The sequence below is a fragment of the Piliocolobus tephrosceles genome, chromosome 18 (assembly GCF_002776525.5).
Source record: "Piliocolobus tephrosceles isolate RC106 chromosome 18, ASM277652v3, whole genome shotgun sequence".
NCBI classification, from domain to species: domain Eukaryota; kingdom Metazoa; phylum Chordata; class Mammalia; order Primates; family Cercopithecidae; genus Piliocolobus; species Piliocolobus tephrosceles.
In genome coordinates this window covers 61,196,137-61,214,541 of record NC_045451.1, presented here as the reverse complement: position 1 = coordinate 61,214,541, position 18,405 = coordinate 61,196,137, and the positions used below count along the sequence as shown (strand labels likewise).

Here is an 18,405-nt window from a genome sequence, read left to right as displayed (position 1 = left end):
GTGGCTCACGCCTGTGGTCCAAGCTACTCAGGAAGCTGAGGTGGGAGGATCACTTGAGCCTAGGAGGCAGAGGTTGCAGCGAGCCGAAATCACACTACTGTACTCCAGCCTGGGTGACAGAGCAAGGCCCTGCCTCAAAAATAAAAACCAAAAACCAAAAAAACTTTATTGCTAAAAAAATACAGTCATCATCTTTTGCTGGTGGACAGTCTTGTCTTTTTTTTTTTTTTTTTTTTTTTGCAGATGGAGTCTCACTTCTTTGCCCAGACTGGAGTGCAATGGCGCAATCTTGGCTCACTGCAATCTCCACCTCCCGGGTTCAAGCAGTTCTCCTGCCTCAGCCTCCCCAGTAACTGGGATTACAGGCATATGCCACCACGCCCGGCTAATTTTGGTGTTTTTAGTAGAGCAGGGGGTTTCACCCTGTTGGCCAGGCTGGTCTGGAACTCCTGACCTCAAGTGATCCACTCGCCTTGGCCTCCCAAATTGCTGGGATTACAGGGGTGCGCCACTGTGCCCAGCTGAGAGTTGTCTTAATGTTGATTGCTGATTGACCAGGGTAGTGGTTGCTGAAGGCTGGGGGAGCTGTGGCAATTTCTTAAGACAGCAATGAAGTTTACATCAATTGACTTCTTGTCACAAATGGTTTCACTGTAGCAGGTGATGCTATTTGATAGTATTTTACTCACAGTAGAACTTTCAAAGTTAGAGTCAGTCCTCTCATAAACCCAGCTGTCCACTGCTTTACCAACTAAGTGTATGTAGTATTCTAAATTATTCATTGTGATTCAATGTTTTCAACAATGTTCACAGCAACTTCACCAGGAAGAGTCCATTTCAAGAAATCACTTTCTTTGCTGATCCATGAGAAACAATGCCTCATCCACTCAAGTTTGATTATGAGATTGCAGCAATTCAGTCATATCTTCAGGATCCTCTTCTAATTCTAGTTCTCTTGCTATTTCCACTACATTTGCAATGACTGCCTCCACTGAAGTCTTAACCCCTCAAAGTCATCCATGAGGGGTGGGATGTAATTCTTCCAAATTCCTATTAATGTTGATATTTTGACCTCCTGCAATGAATCACAAATATTCTTTCAAAATTTTTTTTACTTTTGTATTTGTAGTGATGGAGTCCCGCTATATTGCCCAGGTTGGTCTCGAACTCCTGGGCTCAAGTGGTCCTTCTGCCTCAGCCTCCCGAGTAGCTGGGATTACAGGTGCGTGCCACCACGCCCGGCTAATTTTTGTAATTTTTTAGTAGAGACAGGGTTTCACCATGTTTGCCAGACCTCAGGTGATCCTCCTGCTTCGGCCTCCCAAAGTGCTGGGATTACTTACAGCTGTGAGCCACTCACTGCGCCCGGCCTCTATTTTGTGTGGCCAGTCAGCTATCTCCTCTAAATCACAAAAGGGGGAGGGTATAACCAGGTCCGTCTGACCTCCCATCCCGTGATGTCTGGGCACTCGGTTGCTAAGATTCTTCTAGTGTCTCCTTGGCCAAAAGGGGATCTTTCAGTTGTTGGAGGGCTTAAGGATTTTAAATTTACAGACTTCGAAGAAGGGAACAAGATACAAGTGTAAGGGAATAAGAGGAAGTTACCCCGAGTCTGAGTCAGTGCTTCCTTCTCCACCGTGTAACTCCAACTTAAGAGTTACTGCCACTCGGCTTTTATTGGCCACGTCTCTCCTGGGAAGGGAGGCAAGGGACGAAATGGCGAGGGAGACATGGTTTTTGCTAGGGAAGCCTCGGCCCAGGACGCAGCGCCACCGGTTTTCCAATCAGCGCCGGGAACTGCATTACTCCTAGGTCTCTTTCAGTAGAGACCTTTTAATAATAAATACTACTTACATTTCTTTACAATTCACACTTGCGGTCATTATTTCAGTCGAGCTTTTCAACAGCTCTGTGAGATAGGTATTATTTCTATTTTGGAGAAGAGAGAGCAGTGCCCTTGAGCCACAGGGCTCATACATCGGAACCTATCACCACTCCGAATCTTAATCTTCCGGGATGACCGCAGACCGGCGGCCCAGGACCACTGCTCCAGCCGTTTCCCCAGATAATCCACCTGCCCTGGGTTACCTTTTCGCGCGGCCCAGTTAGCCGCAACCAGCCGCCATTTACCCGCTTCCCCCAAACCAGGAAAACCACAGAAACGCAGGTGCGCGGCCAGTCTCTTCCACGCCCGGGAGCGCAGAGCTCACAGACCTAGGCCGCCCAAGTCCCCTCACCCCAAGGGCTACCCAAGAACCCTGAATAGGCTGTTTGGCTGACTCAGGCGCCCAACGCCCACCCGAACTCAGTCGCCAGGGAAATTCCCCACTACAAGCTAGCCCGCCCGGTGGTCACAGGCCGCTCTAGCCGGGCTCAGAGAGAGACGGCCGTCTCGTTGCTCCCGGCTTGACGTCATCGGCAAGCGCCGCAGCGCAGTGGCGGACACGCGCAGCCGAGAAGATGTCTCCGACGCCGCCGCTCTTCAGTTTGCCCGAAGCGCGGACGCGGTTTACGGTGAGCTGTAGGCGGGAGGGTGCAGGCCTGACCCGGCGCTATGCTTTCCCTCTTCTCCCTGAAATTACTCGAATTTTGCCCTGGGGTAAAGCGAGACAGAGGTGTGTCCGCCTCAGCGTCCGCTCCGGGCCCCGTCGGGGGCCGAGGGGTAGGGAAGGAAGCTCTACCCGCCTCTTCTTTGCGGGCTGGGCTGTCAGCCTCCGCCCACCCGCCAGCGGGTCCCCGGACTCCGCGTGCTGGGCGCGTCGGCTCCGCGCTTGGAGTGCCCACATGCAGACTACTTCTGGTCGGGTCTATCTCCTCAGCTCGTTTAGTGGGGCAGGTGTCTCGAGAAGGGGAAGGGGAGCTGCTAAAGGGGGAGGGTGGGAGTGGTTTCAGTCCAAAGACCTGGCTCCCGCCCCAGCCTTCCCAGCTGCCAAGTGCTTGTTCCCGCCGTCTCTTCACCACCCCTTAACCCACCGTGTCTCCTCCTAAGAGATGGATGAGGAGGTCCTAAGCGGGAAAACGCAGATAGATCACCTTGGGAAGGGTAACCAGATGCTATTTTATTCTTGCTCAATGTGGAAGGGTGGTTTTGAGCATTTGGTAAACCCTTGACAGAGCACTTTCTCGTTTAACTATTAGAGTAACACTGTGAAGTAGGCTAAGTTGGTTATTCCTGGTACATGAGATAGAAGCTGACATCCCCAAAAAACTTGTGACTTCACTCGTTTTTCTGACTTTAGACACTCTATTGTTTTTATGTTGCTCGTCACGGCAACGTAAGTATGAAGAACACTTTTAAGTTGCCTGACTCTATTAGTCTCTAGCGTTTGCACCAACATTTCAAGGCATTCAACTACTCAGGTATTCAGCTGTGGTTAGGTAGTTATAGGGATGCCAGGATGAAAATTCTGTGAAAGAAAAATTCATCCTTTGTAGTAAGTATTTTTCTTGTTTATGTGTGTGTATATATATATGTATATACACACACACTTTTTTTAATGGGTTATATTTTGTGTATGTCATCATAATCGTTTTCCTTGTGTGCATTTTGCTGCAATCTCTGGTTCTTTGAAAGCCTACTAAGAGTAACTGTTAGGACTATCCAAGACCATATTAGCTGCCGGGCGCGGTGGCTCACGCCTGTAAATCCAGTACTTTGGGAGGCAGAGGCGGGCAGATCACTTGAGGTCAGGAGTTCAAGGCCAGCCTGGCCAACATGGCGAAACCCTGTCTCTACTAAAAATACAAAAATTAGCCAGGCGTGGTGGTGGGCGCCTGTAATCCCAGCTACTTGGGAGGCTGAGGCAGGAGAATCGCTTGAACCCAGACAGGGGAGGTTGCAGTGAGCCAAAATCATGCCAGTGAACAATACCTGGGCAACCGAGGGAGACTCCATCTCAAAAAAACAAACAAAAAAATTCGTACTAGCCCTGAAAAGGACCATTAAATTGGAGATCATCTAGTTCAGTGTTTCTCAAGCTTCTTGTGAAATGCAGATCCTGGCTCAGTAAGTCTGGAAGGGGACCTGAGATTCTGCATTTCTACCAGATTCCTAGATGATGCTACTACAGCTGCTGGTAGTAAAAATCTGCAACAACCCTCTTATTTAACTGATGATGAGAATGAAGCACAAAGAGATAAAGGGACAGGCCCCAAATTACTCAGCCTGTTAGTGGCAGAGCAAGGAATGGACACATTTTGGATAAATGTAATTCCTGTGAGGTAATAAGATGCCTTTCTAAGTGTATGTGAGTGTTCATAGAATGAATGCCTTTTGCAGTATTTTTGTCTTAAAGTTATGATTGCTTTAAGACAATCTGCAGATTGTCAGCATGGTTTTATTGAGTGCTGCATATCGGGGACTGAACAAGATACCTAGAGGAGGCAAGACCTGACCTGGGTGTGGAAGAATGGGTAGAATTTGGATGAGCAGGTAGGAAGAGCAACATGAATGTGTGAATACACTAGAATGAGTTTGATAGAAAATGAAGAAAAATGACTAGACTTTAGTGCAAAGTATATGTTAGGGAGTATTGGGAATTAAGGTTGGGTAAATTGAGTGGGATAACATCAGGGACCTTGAGGAAGCTATGAAGCTTCAAAACTAAAATGTGCAAATAAGGAGCCATTTAGAGATTTTTTTTTTAAAAGCACAATACTGTCATGAATGTGATATTTAAAGAGATAGTAGGAGGGAAAACCTAGAATGAAAAAGTCCAGCAAGGAAGCTCTTGCCAAATTTAAAGTGTTGAGTATCCATATCATTAAGTAGCATTGGAATAAGGATTACTGAGAGAATGACTGATAGGTAATTTTTCCCAGGTGTAAGCATTTTTTAGTTAGAAAGATACACTATCAATGAATGCTATATGTTTCAGCAAATAATAAGCAGAATCTTTACAAGTATTTGCCATTTTAATTTTTTTCAGAAGTCTACCAGAGAGGCCTTGAACAACAAAAACATCAAGCCATTGTTAAGTACTTTCAGCCAGGTACCTGGCAGGTAAGGCATTGATATCTATGAAAAATGCTTGCCTGAATCTTTATACATACCCTGAGCTGTTTGAAAACTGAGGATGTCTTTTGTTTTTAATAGTGAAAATGAAAAAAAATGTACCCTTGACCAAGCTTTCAGAGGTGTTCTAGAAGAAGAAATTGTAAGTATGTTTTGCCATTGTTAAAATTTTGCTGACAAATTAATAAACGATGTTATTTAAAAATTACTTTTTTTCTTAGAATGGATATTTAAACATCTTTTTTTAGAGTAAGCTTTCTGCTTTGTAAAAGTTGACTTGACAGTATGCAAGTTCTGTAAGGATTTTGATAGCACAGGTACATTTTCAGGGTTTGGTTTAATAAATGACAAGAGCCCTGTCCAAGTGAGATAAGAAAAATTGACATGAGGTCTTAGGAAGAACTAGAGGTGAAGGTGGGCTCTCTCACTTTCCCATGTAAACAGTGACATATACTGTAGTGGCATGAAAGGTCTAGTCCAAGAATATTTAGCTTAGGAGCTGGGATTCCATTCCCTCATTTTCCTCTGGCATCCTCCTCATCAGTAAACTTACATAAATAACTAAGGGCTCTCCAACTTCACTAGAGAAGTCTAACCATGAAAAATCTGAATTTATTTACCAATAATGGGGCACCTGAATGAAAGGAAAAGTTTCAACAGTTTATTCTTGATCAAGCAAAGGTTGAGTCCCCAGAAGCTATATTCCCTTCTATTGGCCACAATACAATATCCCTTTCTCTCAGACAATTCTGATTCAAAAATGATTCTTTCCTTTTCTTCCATTGGAAGGCATTGGGCAAGTTGTTTTCCTTTTCTGTGCTTCAGTTTCTTTTGAAAGTGGGGAAATACCGTTCTTTCAGTGTTGTTGTATATGAAACAGCACTTAATGAACGCTCAGTAAATGCTGGTTATTATAATTTTATAGAACCTAAGCACTCCCTTTCTTCTATTAAAACCACCCCTCAGACACATGGGTGTATTAGTAGTTAATTCCCCTAGCCCTGCCTTTGCCCTGTGCCACTGTCTGAGTTATGGCTTCAGCACTTCTGTCCTTGATTAGCTTATAGCCTTCATCTTACTAATAGAACCATTTTCCTGAGACCATTGGATTTTGAGTGAGTCACCTACCTGTTACTTGATATACTTCTACAACTACTGATTCTATATGTTACTGTTAAATTTTTATAACTTCATATTAGAAAATATTTTCTATAAGAAATTTTGTATTCCGTATTTGTGATAGTCAATATAATATCAGAGCACATGTGTTTACTATTACCAAGTTTAGTCTGAACTCTTGCCCCTAAATTAAATTGTTTCTCCTCTGTTGGTAGATAAATCATTCATCATGTGAAAACGTTTTAGCTATTATTTCTCTTGCTATTGGGGGAGTAACTGAAGGTAAGTATGGTTCTGTTTTGTTTTGTTTAAAGTAGTCTTGGACGTGACATGCTTTATTTAAAACGTCTTCTCCCCATGCTTCTCCACATCTGATTTTGTTTATTCTTCAAGTTCTACCTGACTCCCAGCTTTGCCAAGAAGTCCCAATTGAATTAGTTCACTCTTATTTCTCATCTCTATTATGCAGTGCACATTTTGGCACTTTGTTCTCCAGTTGTTTTGTTCATTCAGTAAATTTTTATTGAGCATCTACTATGTGCCTGGTACTGAGCTAGGACCTGGAGATTCAATGGTGAATAAAACATTCCCCTGCTTATGTGGAGCTAATGGAAGAAACAGATGTATGCATGCCTTACTTTGGTGTAAGTACTGTGGTCGAAGTGGGAATGAAGTGTAGTTAGAGGGAATAGAGCCAACATGTCTCTCTAAACTTCAGTCTAAAGGAATCAGGAGAGATTTTAGAAAAGAACATGAGAACTAGAATGTGAGGTACGAAGAATTTGTTAAACATATTAAGAAGGGAGTAGCTAGAGAATTGTGTAGAGCAGGAGGAGGAGAGGACAATGAGAATGATGAGGAAAGAAGCTGGTTAGGTCCATTTATAAAGGGCATTGGGTGCCGTACTAAAGAGCAGCTGCAGATGAATGATTCCATTTGAAGTGACTGCTGGCAGGAAAACTGGACAGGGGCCTGTTAAAATGGCTGTATGCGATAGCTTTAGAAGACTGGGTAAACAATGCACATAGTACACAGTGCCTAACACATAATGGGAGCTCATTAAATACTTGCAGAAAGAAGAAATAAAAAATTAATTTATCAGCATTCTTCTTTAACCATTTGGTTAAAATACGCATTTGATTAATTCAAATAATGTATGTGAAAACTCCTTTTTAATCTATAAAGCATTATTCACATTATGTATTATTTTGATGCTTCTATAAAAACTGGCACACACCTCCCAGTATAGGGGCAAACTATTTTGTGAACTTAAGTTCATAAATTCACGTTGTTAAACTTTTATACAAGCTGCCTAATCATTCATTCATTCATTAGGCATAGTTAGGTAAGTTCCACAATGTAATGTTCCTTGTCTGGTTTCCGTCAATTTTCAATGTGTCCTTAGTTCATTGATTAACTTTATACATTACTCTTGTACAACTGGTGATGTTTTTAATGAAGAAGTTGTACAAAGTCTAGTCTATACTTGGAATTTTTGAGAAGGATAAGGACTTAAGAGCTTAAACTGTAAAGGCATAAATGCATTTTTATTTTAGGGAGAAGTTTTCTTTTTGAGACAGATTATAATTGTTTGCTTATGTGACATGTTTTTAAATTATCCATAAATATATTTTGTTAAATTCAATTTGGCTGATATTTATTGAGCTTCTATTCGGTGTGAGACACTGCTGGTTAAAGCGTACGAAAATGCCTAACCTTAAAAAGCTCATAGTCTACATTCAAAGGTGACTGGTTAGGATGTGCCGAATGCTACAGTATATTTATGTAGAGTGTGCTTCAAAAGCATAGATGAAGTAGCCTGCTTCAAGATATCAGAGTTAGTTAGATGAGCAGATATTCACTCTATGCTTAGAAAGATGGAGTTGAAATTTACCGTGTGGTAAAGAGGAGGAAGAGTATTTACACAGAAAACAACATTGTAAACAAAACCATGGAAGGATGAACATGTCATGGTGTTTGGGAGCTGCGGAGTGGGAACTAGGGAGGGATGTCTGTGGCCCAGGTAAGGTAAGGAGAGAGATTTGTGTGGAAGCTGGGACACAAGTTGTGAAAGCTCTTGGGGGAATCACACTGTAACCCAATGGTTCCCAGACTTGCTGGCTCATCAGAACCACCAGTGAATCTATTTTTAGATGAGATTCCGAAACCTTGCTTAGTTCTACTGACTCAGAATTTTGGTAGTAGAATCTAGAAAAAGTTCTCTAATTATTAAATGTGAGTTAACTTATTCCAGGCTATACTGCAGCTAAGGGCAGAGAGTATGCTTCTCAAATCTCTTGGATGTGCAGAGTATATAATAACATTGAATCTAAGTATTGTTCGGGACTTTCGAGGTCACCTAGTCCTGTCTCATCTCTGGCCTAGACCGCTTTCCTGCTGTAACATCCCTGATGGGTGGTCATTCAGCCTCTGCTGAATCATGCTCATTAGTGGAGTTCACTGTTTGAGTCCTGTTAGACAAGTGTGGTTATTGGTGTGTTCCCTTGTATTGAGTTGAAATCTGCTGTTTTATTCCACCACTGCTTTTCGGCAATATCCCTCACATCACATTCTAGATATGATCTTACTAGTGCAGAGTGCAACTGGAAAGATTTCTTCCTTTTTCTGGACATAGTGTATTAATGCACTGTTTTGGACTTAGATCACCCTAGATATTTTTCCCCATATACCATGCCTAGGTGACTACTTTTCTTTAACACTTATGAGTGTTAGTAAGTACCCATTGCCTTAAAATAGAAGGAAGGATGAGTAGGGATATAAAAGTATTTCTAGGTAGTCTGAATAGACTAAGTAGACCTCTTCTTAAGAAAATCTTAATTTTTTTGTTCTTTAAACAGTAACTTTCTACTTTTCCATTCTTTCCCCTGAAACAATACTGTTATTTTAAATGTTAAATCATGGTTAATGTCAAACCTTGTTATTTTTTGAAGAGAGAATCTTTTCAAATCACAAAGACAATTTAGCAACACTACAACACATTTGGAAATGAGAAAAAGGGAAACCAGTACTCATAATTCCTCTACTTTTAAAAACCATTCATCTGGTATAATGGTTTTAGTTTCTATAGTCTTCTTAAGAATTTTTTTATTGTCATAATCATATGTACATACAATTTTGAATCCTGCCTTTTACACTTAGCATTATATCATAAGCATTTTTCCAAGTTATTATAGTCGTTATAACCATCGTTTTTAATTGGCTGCATTATATTCTTTTGAATAGCTTAGTGGTGAAGAAAACAGACTGTGGAGCCAGACTGCCTGGGTTCGTATCCCAGCTCTACCACTTACTGGCTCTGTGATCTTGGGCAAGTTATTTAACCTCTCTGTGTCTCAGTTTTCCCATTCTATAAAATGCAAATAATGATATGCTCTACTTCACAGGGTTATAAGGATTAAATGTGTTAGTATATGTAAAGTACTTAGTGTGCCTGACATATAGTAAATGCTCTAGATCTTGTCAAGAATTATTGACATCATTACTGAGTGCACATATCAAAAATTACTTAAATATGTCCTGTTTGGGGAGTTGTAGGTTGCTTCCACTTCTTGTCCTTTTAAAACCTTGTTATGAGTAACAAAGTGTACCTTATAAGATATTCTTCAGTATTATTTTTCATAGGCTGTTTTACTCTACAGTTTTTTTAAACTTTTAAATTGGCTTGTGCTCCACTTGAAGGTATTTGTACCGCATCTACACCTTTTGTATTGTTGGGAGATGTTTTGGATTGTCTTCCTTTGGATCAGTGTGACACAATATTCACTTTTGTGGAAAAAAATGTTGCTACTTGGAAATCAGTAAGTGCCTTAGTTTCTTTTCCTGCTAACTTTGTATTTCTGTAGATTCAGAGTTCTGAGGGTAGATTTAAAAAAAGAAATTATTTGTAGTTTTGCTGATCGCCAACAAGTTTGTGCCTATGAAAAAATTATATACTGTTCTCTTGGGAGAGCCAAGTAAAAACCATGTGTGGAGAAAAACTTGAAATACAAAATTTGATTTAATTTGAGTAATAAAAACTAACTTGAAAATTCACACTTTCACATGTTAAAAACAGTATCATGTTTTCTTATCTTATATCTGAAAATATTTTCATTTCATTGAAAATGTTATTTGCTTAAGAAAAGTGAAAGTGGCATAGTAGATTCTCAGTGCATGTTAGTGTTCTTTAATATTTGACTTCCTGCAACTTATTATTGAAGAATGTGTAACAAGTTCAGAAGAAGAGTGATAATTTCCATCTAATTTCAGAATACATTCTATTCTGCTGGGAAAAATTACTTACTACGTATGTGCAATGGTAAGTAATTGAGTGATTAAATGATTGCTTTTTAAAATGTAAATATGCCCAGAAAAACACGTGGTTGAATTAAATACTAGTGATAACATTTTAAAAATAGATTAGGTATCTGTATTTTTAACTAACAATCTGATTTATTAGAACTGATTCACTTTAAGCTGTTTCTGTTCTGGGCGTAAACTTAATGAAAGTCAGAAACACATAGTAAAGTTTGTCTTTTTCATGTCATGTTGAACTTGTTTTGTTCCTAATTTCTAGTACTTTTTTGTGGCAGTGGTTTCTGCCCCCATGTTAAGAACTACTGCTTTAGGAAAATACTCTTGACAGACTGGTTTAGAAACTTTTAGGTATGGTTGTAATAAACATAGAATTATCTTTTCTGTGTAACGTTCATTTTCATATATCTTTAGATCTCCTAAGAAGATTGTCTAAATCCCAGAATACAGTCTTCTGTGGACGGATTCAGCTCTTTTTGGCCAGGCTTTTCCCACTGTCTGAGAAATCAGGTAAGCTTTTATGCATTAAATGAGTTTTCTGCAGGAAAATCTTTTCCAGTTTTTAATAGATTAAAATCTGTCATGATACCGAGAAAGATGGTTCTAAAAAGTTGAAAGACATCATAGAAATTGTCACTTTATTTTCTTTTACTTATAAATAGTTATAGCAGTCCTAGTATATAATACAGGTAATCTTGAAACAAAGTCATGGATTCTTTTAAGTTCAAAGCTTATTAATGTACAGTTGAATCACACTGAAACATGTAGATATAAACCGTCACATCTGTATTTCATAATGTATGCCTATTTTTGTGTTTCCATTTTCTCTCAGTCATGACTATTTAGCTATATAGACCTCCTTTCATTTCTCTTTTTTAACAGATTTTTATTGTGAAATATAATGCTTATATAGAAAAGTACATAAAGCAAATAATAATGAAACAAATACTGTATAACCACTATCTAGCTCGTGAAATGGAACATTGCTTATTCTCCAGAGCCTTCCCCCTCCCCAGTCGGTTCAGATATGCGAAGTTTGAATATCTCATTGCTTCAGTTCTGTTTTTCTTAATATTGGGCTAATATACCACCTATTTTATATGTTGTTAGGATTAAATGAATTAAAACACGTGAAGAGCTTTCAGTAGTGCCTGCATGTAGAAAGACCTGTAATATATGTTAGCAGTGGTTAATGTGCTTTGTCATCCTATGTCTGTGTTGTGTTCCTTCATACTTATGTGGTCAAGGTTAATATAGATTTACCACTTCTTGTATTTCTGGCTTTCCGTCTATGATCATTTTCCCTTTTAGACTTTTCTTCAGTGCAGGTCTGTGTTTTACCTAAAAATCGTTACTTCTCCTTTATTTTTTTTCCCCTTCTTTCTTACAAACTCCTGCTCCTGTTAATATTGATATTTTGACCTCCTCCCAATAGACATAAGATTCTAGATTGGTACTAGATACAGGATTTCATCTGATGAGAAATAATCTTTACTTTGTCTTCAGTTGCCCATTGTTCTATTGCCAAGTCAGATGTCAGTCTCACTTCTTGAAGATAATCTAGATTTTTTTCTCTGCACTTAAGATTTTTTTTCCCCTTTGGTTTTCTCTGGTTTTACTATGATGTATCTATGTGTAAATTTCTTTTTATTTGTCCTGCTTAGGATTGTGGACATCTCGAATGTATGGATTGGATTCTTTCATCTAATTTGTAAAAATTTAGCCATTATCTCTTCAAGTATTGTGTATGCCTCTTTATCTTTTTTTCTGGAACTTCAATCAAACATCCATTATACCTTCTCACTGTATCCTCTGTTTTTTACTCCTTATTTTTTTTTTTTATCTGTTTGTCTCTCTCTACCTGATTCTGAATAATTTCTTAAGAATTGTTTTTTTAGTTTTCTAAACTTGGTAAGCATTGTTACTTTATTGTCTGTATCTGATAATGCCAGTACCTTGAAGAAGCCTTGGTGGGTCTGTTTCTCCTGTCTGTTTTAACTGTTTCTCACTCATGGTATCTTGCCTCTTTGTGTGTCTGGTTATCATTGGCCGTTACCTTTGAGAAGATGTGCTCATTGCTACTGGAGTATCACTACTTCTGGGCACTCTCAGAGACCAGAGCTAGGAAAGACATATGTGTATACTAACCATACTCATCTGTATTTGTTTCTGTATCTGTCAGTGTATATTTTACATGAACAGCAGCAAAAAATATGAGATTCTACTGATACCTCTGAGTTGAATCCAGCACCAATAGATCTGTTGATTAACCTCTTTCTCTAACAGTAAGAAACTTGGCTCTCATTAACTATAATGTATTTACTTATTTGTTATACACTATCACTTTTTCATTGATTTACATTTGTGCTTCAACAGAATGATAAATTATTCTACATTGCGTTCTGTGGAATTGTTCTGAAATAGTCAAGAATAATAGGGATCAACTCTATTATAATGTATATAGAATTCTGTGTACAGACATACCTTGGGTTTTGTTCCAGACCACCACAATAAAGTGAATACTACAATAAAGCAAAACACATGTTTTGATTTCCCAGTGCATATAAAAGTTATGTTTACACTATGCTGTAATCTATTAAGTATGCAAGAGCATCTAAAAAAAATGTATATACTGTACTTTTAAAATACTGCTAAAGCCAGGCGCGGTGGCTCAAGCCTGTAATCCCAGCACTTTGGGAGGCTGAGACGGGCGGATCACGAGGTCAGGAGATCGAGACCATGCTGGCTAACCTGGTGAAACCCCGTCTCTACTAAAAAAATACAAAAAACTAGCCGGGCGTGGTGATGGGCGCCTGTAGTCCCAGCTACTCGGGAGGCTGAGGCAGGAGAATGGCGTAAACCTGGGAGGCGGAGCTTGCAGTGAGCTGAGATCCGGCCACTGCACTCCAGCCTGGGTGACAGAGCGAGACTCCGTCTCAAAAAATAATAATAAAATAAATAAAATAAAATAATAAAATACTGTTAAAAACTGCTAATGACCACCAAAGCCTTTTGCAAGTTGTCATCTCTTTGCTGGTGGAGGCTCTTACCTTGATGTTGATGGCTGCTGACTTATCCAGGGTGGTGGTTGCCAAAGGTTGGGGTGGCTATGACAATGTCTTAAAATAACACAGTGAAGTTTGCCACATCAATTTACTCTTCCTTTCATGAAAGATTTCTCTGTAGCTCATGATGCTGTTTGGTAGCGTCTTATCCACAGTAGAACTTTCAAAGTTGGGGTCAGTCCTCTCAAACGGTGCTGCTGCTTTATCAACTAAGTGTATGTAATATTCTAAACTCTGTCTCAGAAAAAAAATAAAAAATAAGCCGAGAATGCACCATTGCACTCCAGCCTGGGCAACAGTAGTGAAACTCCGTCTCAGAAATAAAATAAATCCTTTGTTGTCATTCAACAGTGTTCACAGCATCTTTACCAGGAGTAGAATTAATCTTGAGAAACCACTTTCTTTGCTCATTCATAAGAAGCAACTCCTTATCTGTTTCAAGTCTGATCATGAGATTGCAGCAATTCTGTCATATCTTCAGGCTCCACTTCTAATTCTAGTTCTCTTGCTGTTTCCACCACATCTGCAGTTACTTCCTCCACTGAAGTCTTGAACCCCTCAAAGTCATCTATGAGGGTTGGAATCAGCCTCTTCCAAACTCCTGTTAATGTGAATATTTTTACCTCCTTTCATGAATCACAAGTGTTCTCTATGGCATCTAGATTTGTAGGTCCTTTCCAGAAGGGTTCCATTTACTTCGCTCAGATTCATAAAAAAATCACTATGGTAGCTATAGCCTCATGAAATGTATTTCTTAGATAACAGGACTTAAAAGTTGAAATAACCCTTTGATTCATTGGCTGCAAAATGGATAATGTATTAGCAGGCATGAAAACAACATTAATTTCCTTGTGCATCTCCATCAAAGCTCTTGGGTGACCAGGTGCATTGTGAATAAGCAATAATATTGTGAAAGGAAATCTTTTTTTCTGAGCAGTAAGTCTCAACAGTGGCCTTAAAATGTTCAGTAAACCATGCTGTAAACAGATGTGCTGTCATCAGGGTTTGTCTTTTTATGGATGGAGCCCAAGGCAGAGTAGATTTAGCATAATTCTCAGGAGCCCCAGGATTTTCAGAATGGTAAATGAACATTGGCTTCAACTTAAAGTCACCAGCTGCATTTGCCCCCAACAAGAGAGTCAGCCTGTTATTTGAAGGCAAGCAGTGACTTCTCTCTAGCTATGAAAGTCCTAGACGGCATCTTCCAATATCAGAATGTTACATCTGCATTGAAAAATCTGTTAAGTGTAGACACCTTCATCAGTGTTCTTAGCTAGATCTTCTGATAACTTACTGCAGCTTCTCCATTGGTAGTTGCTGCTTCACCTTGTACTGTTATGTTACAGAGAGGGCTTTTTTCTTTAAACCTCTTAAACCAACCTCTGCTGGCTTCATACTTTTCTTCTGTGGTGTCCTCACCTCTCAGCCTTCATAGAATTGAAGAGAGTTAAAGCTTTTCTCCGGCTGGTTTGCTTGTCTATCCAGACCACTCAGCCTTTCTCTATATCAGCAGTAAGGCTGTTTTGCTTTCTTATCATTCATGTGTTCACTGGAGTAGCACTTTTAACTTCCCTCAAGAACTTTATCTTTGCATTCACAAACTTGACTGTTAAGCACAAGAGAAATTTCAGCCTGTCTTGGCTTTTGACATGCTTTAATTACTAAGCTTAATCATTTCTAGGTTTTTATTTAAAGTGAGAGATGTGAGACTCTTCCCTTTACTTGACACTTAGAGTCCTTTGTAGGGTTATTAGTTGGCCTAAATTCAATATTGTCTTGTCTCAGCGAATAAGGAGACCCAAGGAGAGAGAGTCATGGGAATGGGTGGTCAGTGAAGCAGTCAGAACACACAGCATTTATTGATTAAATTTGCTATCTTACCAGCTTGGGCAACATGGCAAAAACCCGTCTCTACTAAAAATGCAAAAAAATTTAGCCAAGCATGGTGGTGCTTGCCTGTAGTCCCAGCTACTCTGGAGGCTGAAGTGGGAGGATCATCTGAGCTTGGGAAGCTGAGCCTGCAGTGAGCCATGATCATGCCACTGCACTGCAGCCTGGGTGACAGGAGTAAGTTGCTGTCTAAAAAAGAAAAAAAAAAAATTTACTGTCTTAGATGGGTGCAGTTTGTGGCAAAAAGCAAATCTGTGGCGAGAAACAATGACAATGCTAACCTCAGAGATCACTGATCACAGATCATCGTAACAGATATGATAATAATGAAAAAGTTTGAAATATTGTGAGAATTACCAAAATGTGACAGAGGAAGTGAGCATATGCTGTTGGAAAAATGGTGCCAATAGACTTGCATGATGCAGGGTTGCCATTCAATTTATTTAAAAAACAAGAAACTGTGAAGAGCAACAAAACAAGGTATGCCCATACTCCAAAGGTACTTTTAAGAAATGAAGTTTTGAAAGGATTTGAAAATCAAATGTGTTCATTTTGACTGCTCTTTAATTATGGATTTAGCATTTTGCAGTTTTGATTATGACACAAGTTACATTCATACGTAAGTTTAGGTGTCACTGGACTTGCTTTGAATCTTCTTTGTTTTTTTTACTAGGTCTTAACTTACAGAGTCAGTTTAATCTGGAAAATGTCACTGTTTTCAATACCAATGAGCAGGAAAGCACCCTGGGTCAGAAGGTGAGGCTGATTTGAAACTTTCTCAGATAACATATTTGCAGGTTTGTTATTAAGGTAACTTATGTGGGGCCAGGCACAGTGGCTCACACTTGTAATCCCAGCACTTTGGGAGGCTGAGATGGGCAGATCACTTGAGCATAGGATTCAAGACCAGCTTGGGCAACATGGCAAATCCCCATTCCTACAAAAAAAGTACAATTAGCAGAGCATACCTGAGAGGCTGAGGTGGGAGAATCACCTGAGCCCAGGGAGGTCAAGCTGCAATGAGCCTTGATCATTCCACTATACTCCAGCCTGGGTGACAGGGAGGCCCTGCCTCAAAAAAAGAAAAAATCATGTAAACGAGCCTATAAGTCATCAAAAATTTAAAAACTTTTAACTTTATTTCCAACTTACAGAAATAATGTTTTGTATGTAAAAAATTCAAGCAGTGTTTAAAATAGAAAGTACAGTTATTCTGTAATCCAAGGTAGACCATGATAGATTATGGCATAGCTTTCTATTAAAGTGCATTAACAAAGTAGCTGTACTTTCTGTTTTGATAGTGTTAATCATAAGGTAGATTATAGAATAGATGTACTTTCTGTTTTAAACATTGGGTTATTTTTTGCAGAATATGTATTTTTTCTATAAATTTTTATTATTTCTGTAACCACTCATAGCATTCTGTGTCTCACCATACCAGGACTTTTTGGGTATATGTACAAACATATTGTTTTTCTCCAAAATGAGGTCATTCATACTATTCTGAAATTCACTTTCTTCCTTTAAGATTTAGATTTATCTTAGTTTTTAAATGGCCCTTGGTAAATGGATATATCAGAGAGGATATATCACATTTCTCTGCCTGTGGGCATTTAGATTATGTCTCATAGTGAAAAAAAAGTTACAGTGTCCAGGTAGTGCATAATATTGCATCAGTCTGCATCATCTACATCAATTATGCAGATGTATTTTTAGGATAAATTTCAGTAAGTAAAATTACTGGGTTAAAATATATGCATATTTCATATTTCAATAGCTATTTCCTGGTTACTTCTCAAAGAGGTTTTACCAATTTATACAGCCACCAGTGGCACATGGAGAATGCCTGCCCTTTTTCCCCACAGCCTCACCCCAACAGTGTGAATTATCAATTTTTTAAAAATATTGGCTTAATTGATGTATATATTTGAAAAATAAGTCTTCTTAGTTTTAATTACATTTTCTTGATCATTATTGGTGTTAAGGAACTTATTATATGTTGATTGGAATTTATTTTTCTTCTGTCAATTACCTATTCATGCTGTTTGCTCATTTTATTGTTGAACTGTCTTTGTGCATTTCCAAAACATTTAGGCCTTTATTCCCAGAGGGAATCTAATTATGTTTAGAAATGCAAATTTGAAACTTTCTACTGTGTTCATGATTGTGTTATGTCATTGTCATACTGCTCTTGAGTTCTTCTGTCCGTCAGGTAAAATTCTGATTGCCTTACAGATTAACTATAGGTCTAGATAGTTAGTGACTAGACTTCTCTAACTGGGGGTTGCCTAGGAATATGTAGCTGACCTATTATTCTAGTATTTATCTCCTGTCTGATGACTGCTTCATGACAGGCTATACATTTTTTTTCAATGTAGCACACTGAAGATAGAGAAGAAGGAATGGATGTAGAAGAAGGTGAAATGGGAGATGAGGAAGCTCCAACAACGTGGTGAGTTTTCAGAGCTTAAGCTTTTTGACTTACAGAGATAATCTCTTAATTTATTGAGTATCCTCTCTGGAGTGAGGATATAGGCAAGGAGGAAAGAAATTATAAGAAATTTCTTTCATTTGTAATTTTCATGTCTGTTACTTAAAATAATAAATCCTAAATCACTAATGGGCTTTATCCGCTGGTTTCTGTATTAAATACAGACAGTTCATTGTTTATATAGCCTACCCTATGCATAATCCCAGCATTTGAAAAGCCAACCACAGGCAACCGTGGGAGCTCCTCCCCTTAGTCCCTTCTATTAAACTTGTGGACCCAGTGCCTGTGTGTACTGGGCCAACTTTTAATGAAATAGGCAGGTTAAGAAGCCTTTCCTCCTTCTCTCCCCTTGCTCTTAAAACTGTTTCTTATCTCCTCCTCTATAGCCCTGTGTTTTCTTTCCGGAAGGAATCCTCAGTGGCATAGATAGGTTCTAGAAACTGCAACATTAAGTGAAACGATGTATGATGAAACCAATTTTCCCATAGGCTGATAAACAAAAGTTAGGTTCC

At 39.1% G+C, this 18,405-nt stretch overlaps 1 protein-coding gene across 5 annotated transcripts in view; it reads left to right on the top strand.

Annotated features, from left to right (window-relative positions):
• The first annotated feature begins 2,383 nt into the window (after positions 1 to 2,383).
• Positions 2,384 to 18,405, top strand: part of THOC1 (THO complex 1) — a 54,586-nt gene continuing 38,564 nt past the window's right edge. For 4 of the 5 annotated variants that reach the window (XM_023228543.1, XM_023228541.1, XM_023228542.1 and 1 more), the window contains exons 1-9: positions 2,384 to 2,514; positions 4,929 to 5,002; positions 5,096 to 5,156; positions 6,349 to 6,415; positions 9,833 to 9,951; positions 10,403 to 10,451; positions 10,862 to 10,957; positions 16,076 to 16,158; positions 17,781 to 17,854. In XM_023228543.1, coding sequence (XP_023084311.1) covers positions 2,461 to 2,514; positions 4,929 to 5,002; positions 5,096 to 5,156; positions 6,349 to 6,415; positions 9,833 to 9,951; positions 10,403 to 10,451; positions 10,862 to 10,957; positions 16,076 to 16,158; positions 17,781 to 17,854 — 677 coding nt within the window. In that variant the 5' untranslated portion in view covers positions 2,384 to 2,460. Of the gene's footprint in view, positions 2,515 to 4,928; positions 5,003 to 5,095; positions 5,157 to 6,348; positions 6,416 to 9,376; positions 9,419 to 9,832; positions 9,952 to 10,402; positions 10,452 to 10,861; positions 10,958 to 16,075; positions 16,159 to 17,780; positions 17,855 to 18,405 lie in introns of all 5 variants that reach the window. The other variant, XM_023228545.2, reaches the window with a different exon arrangement.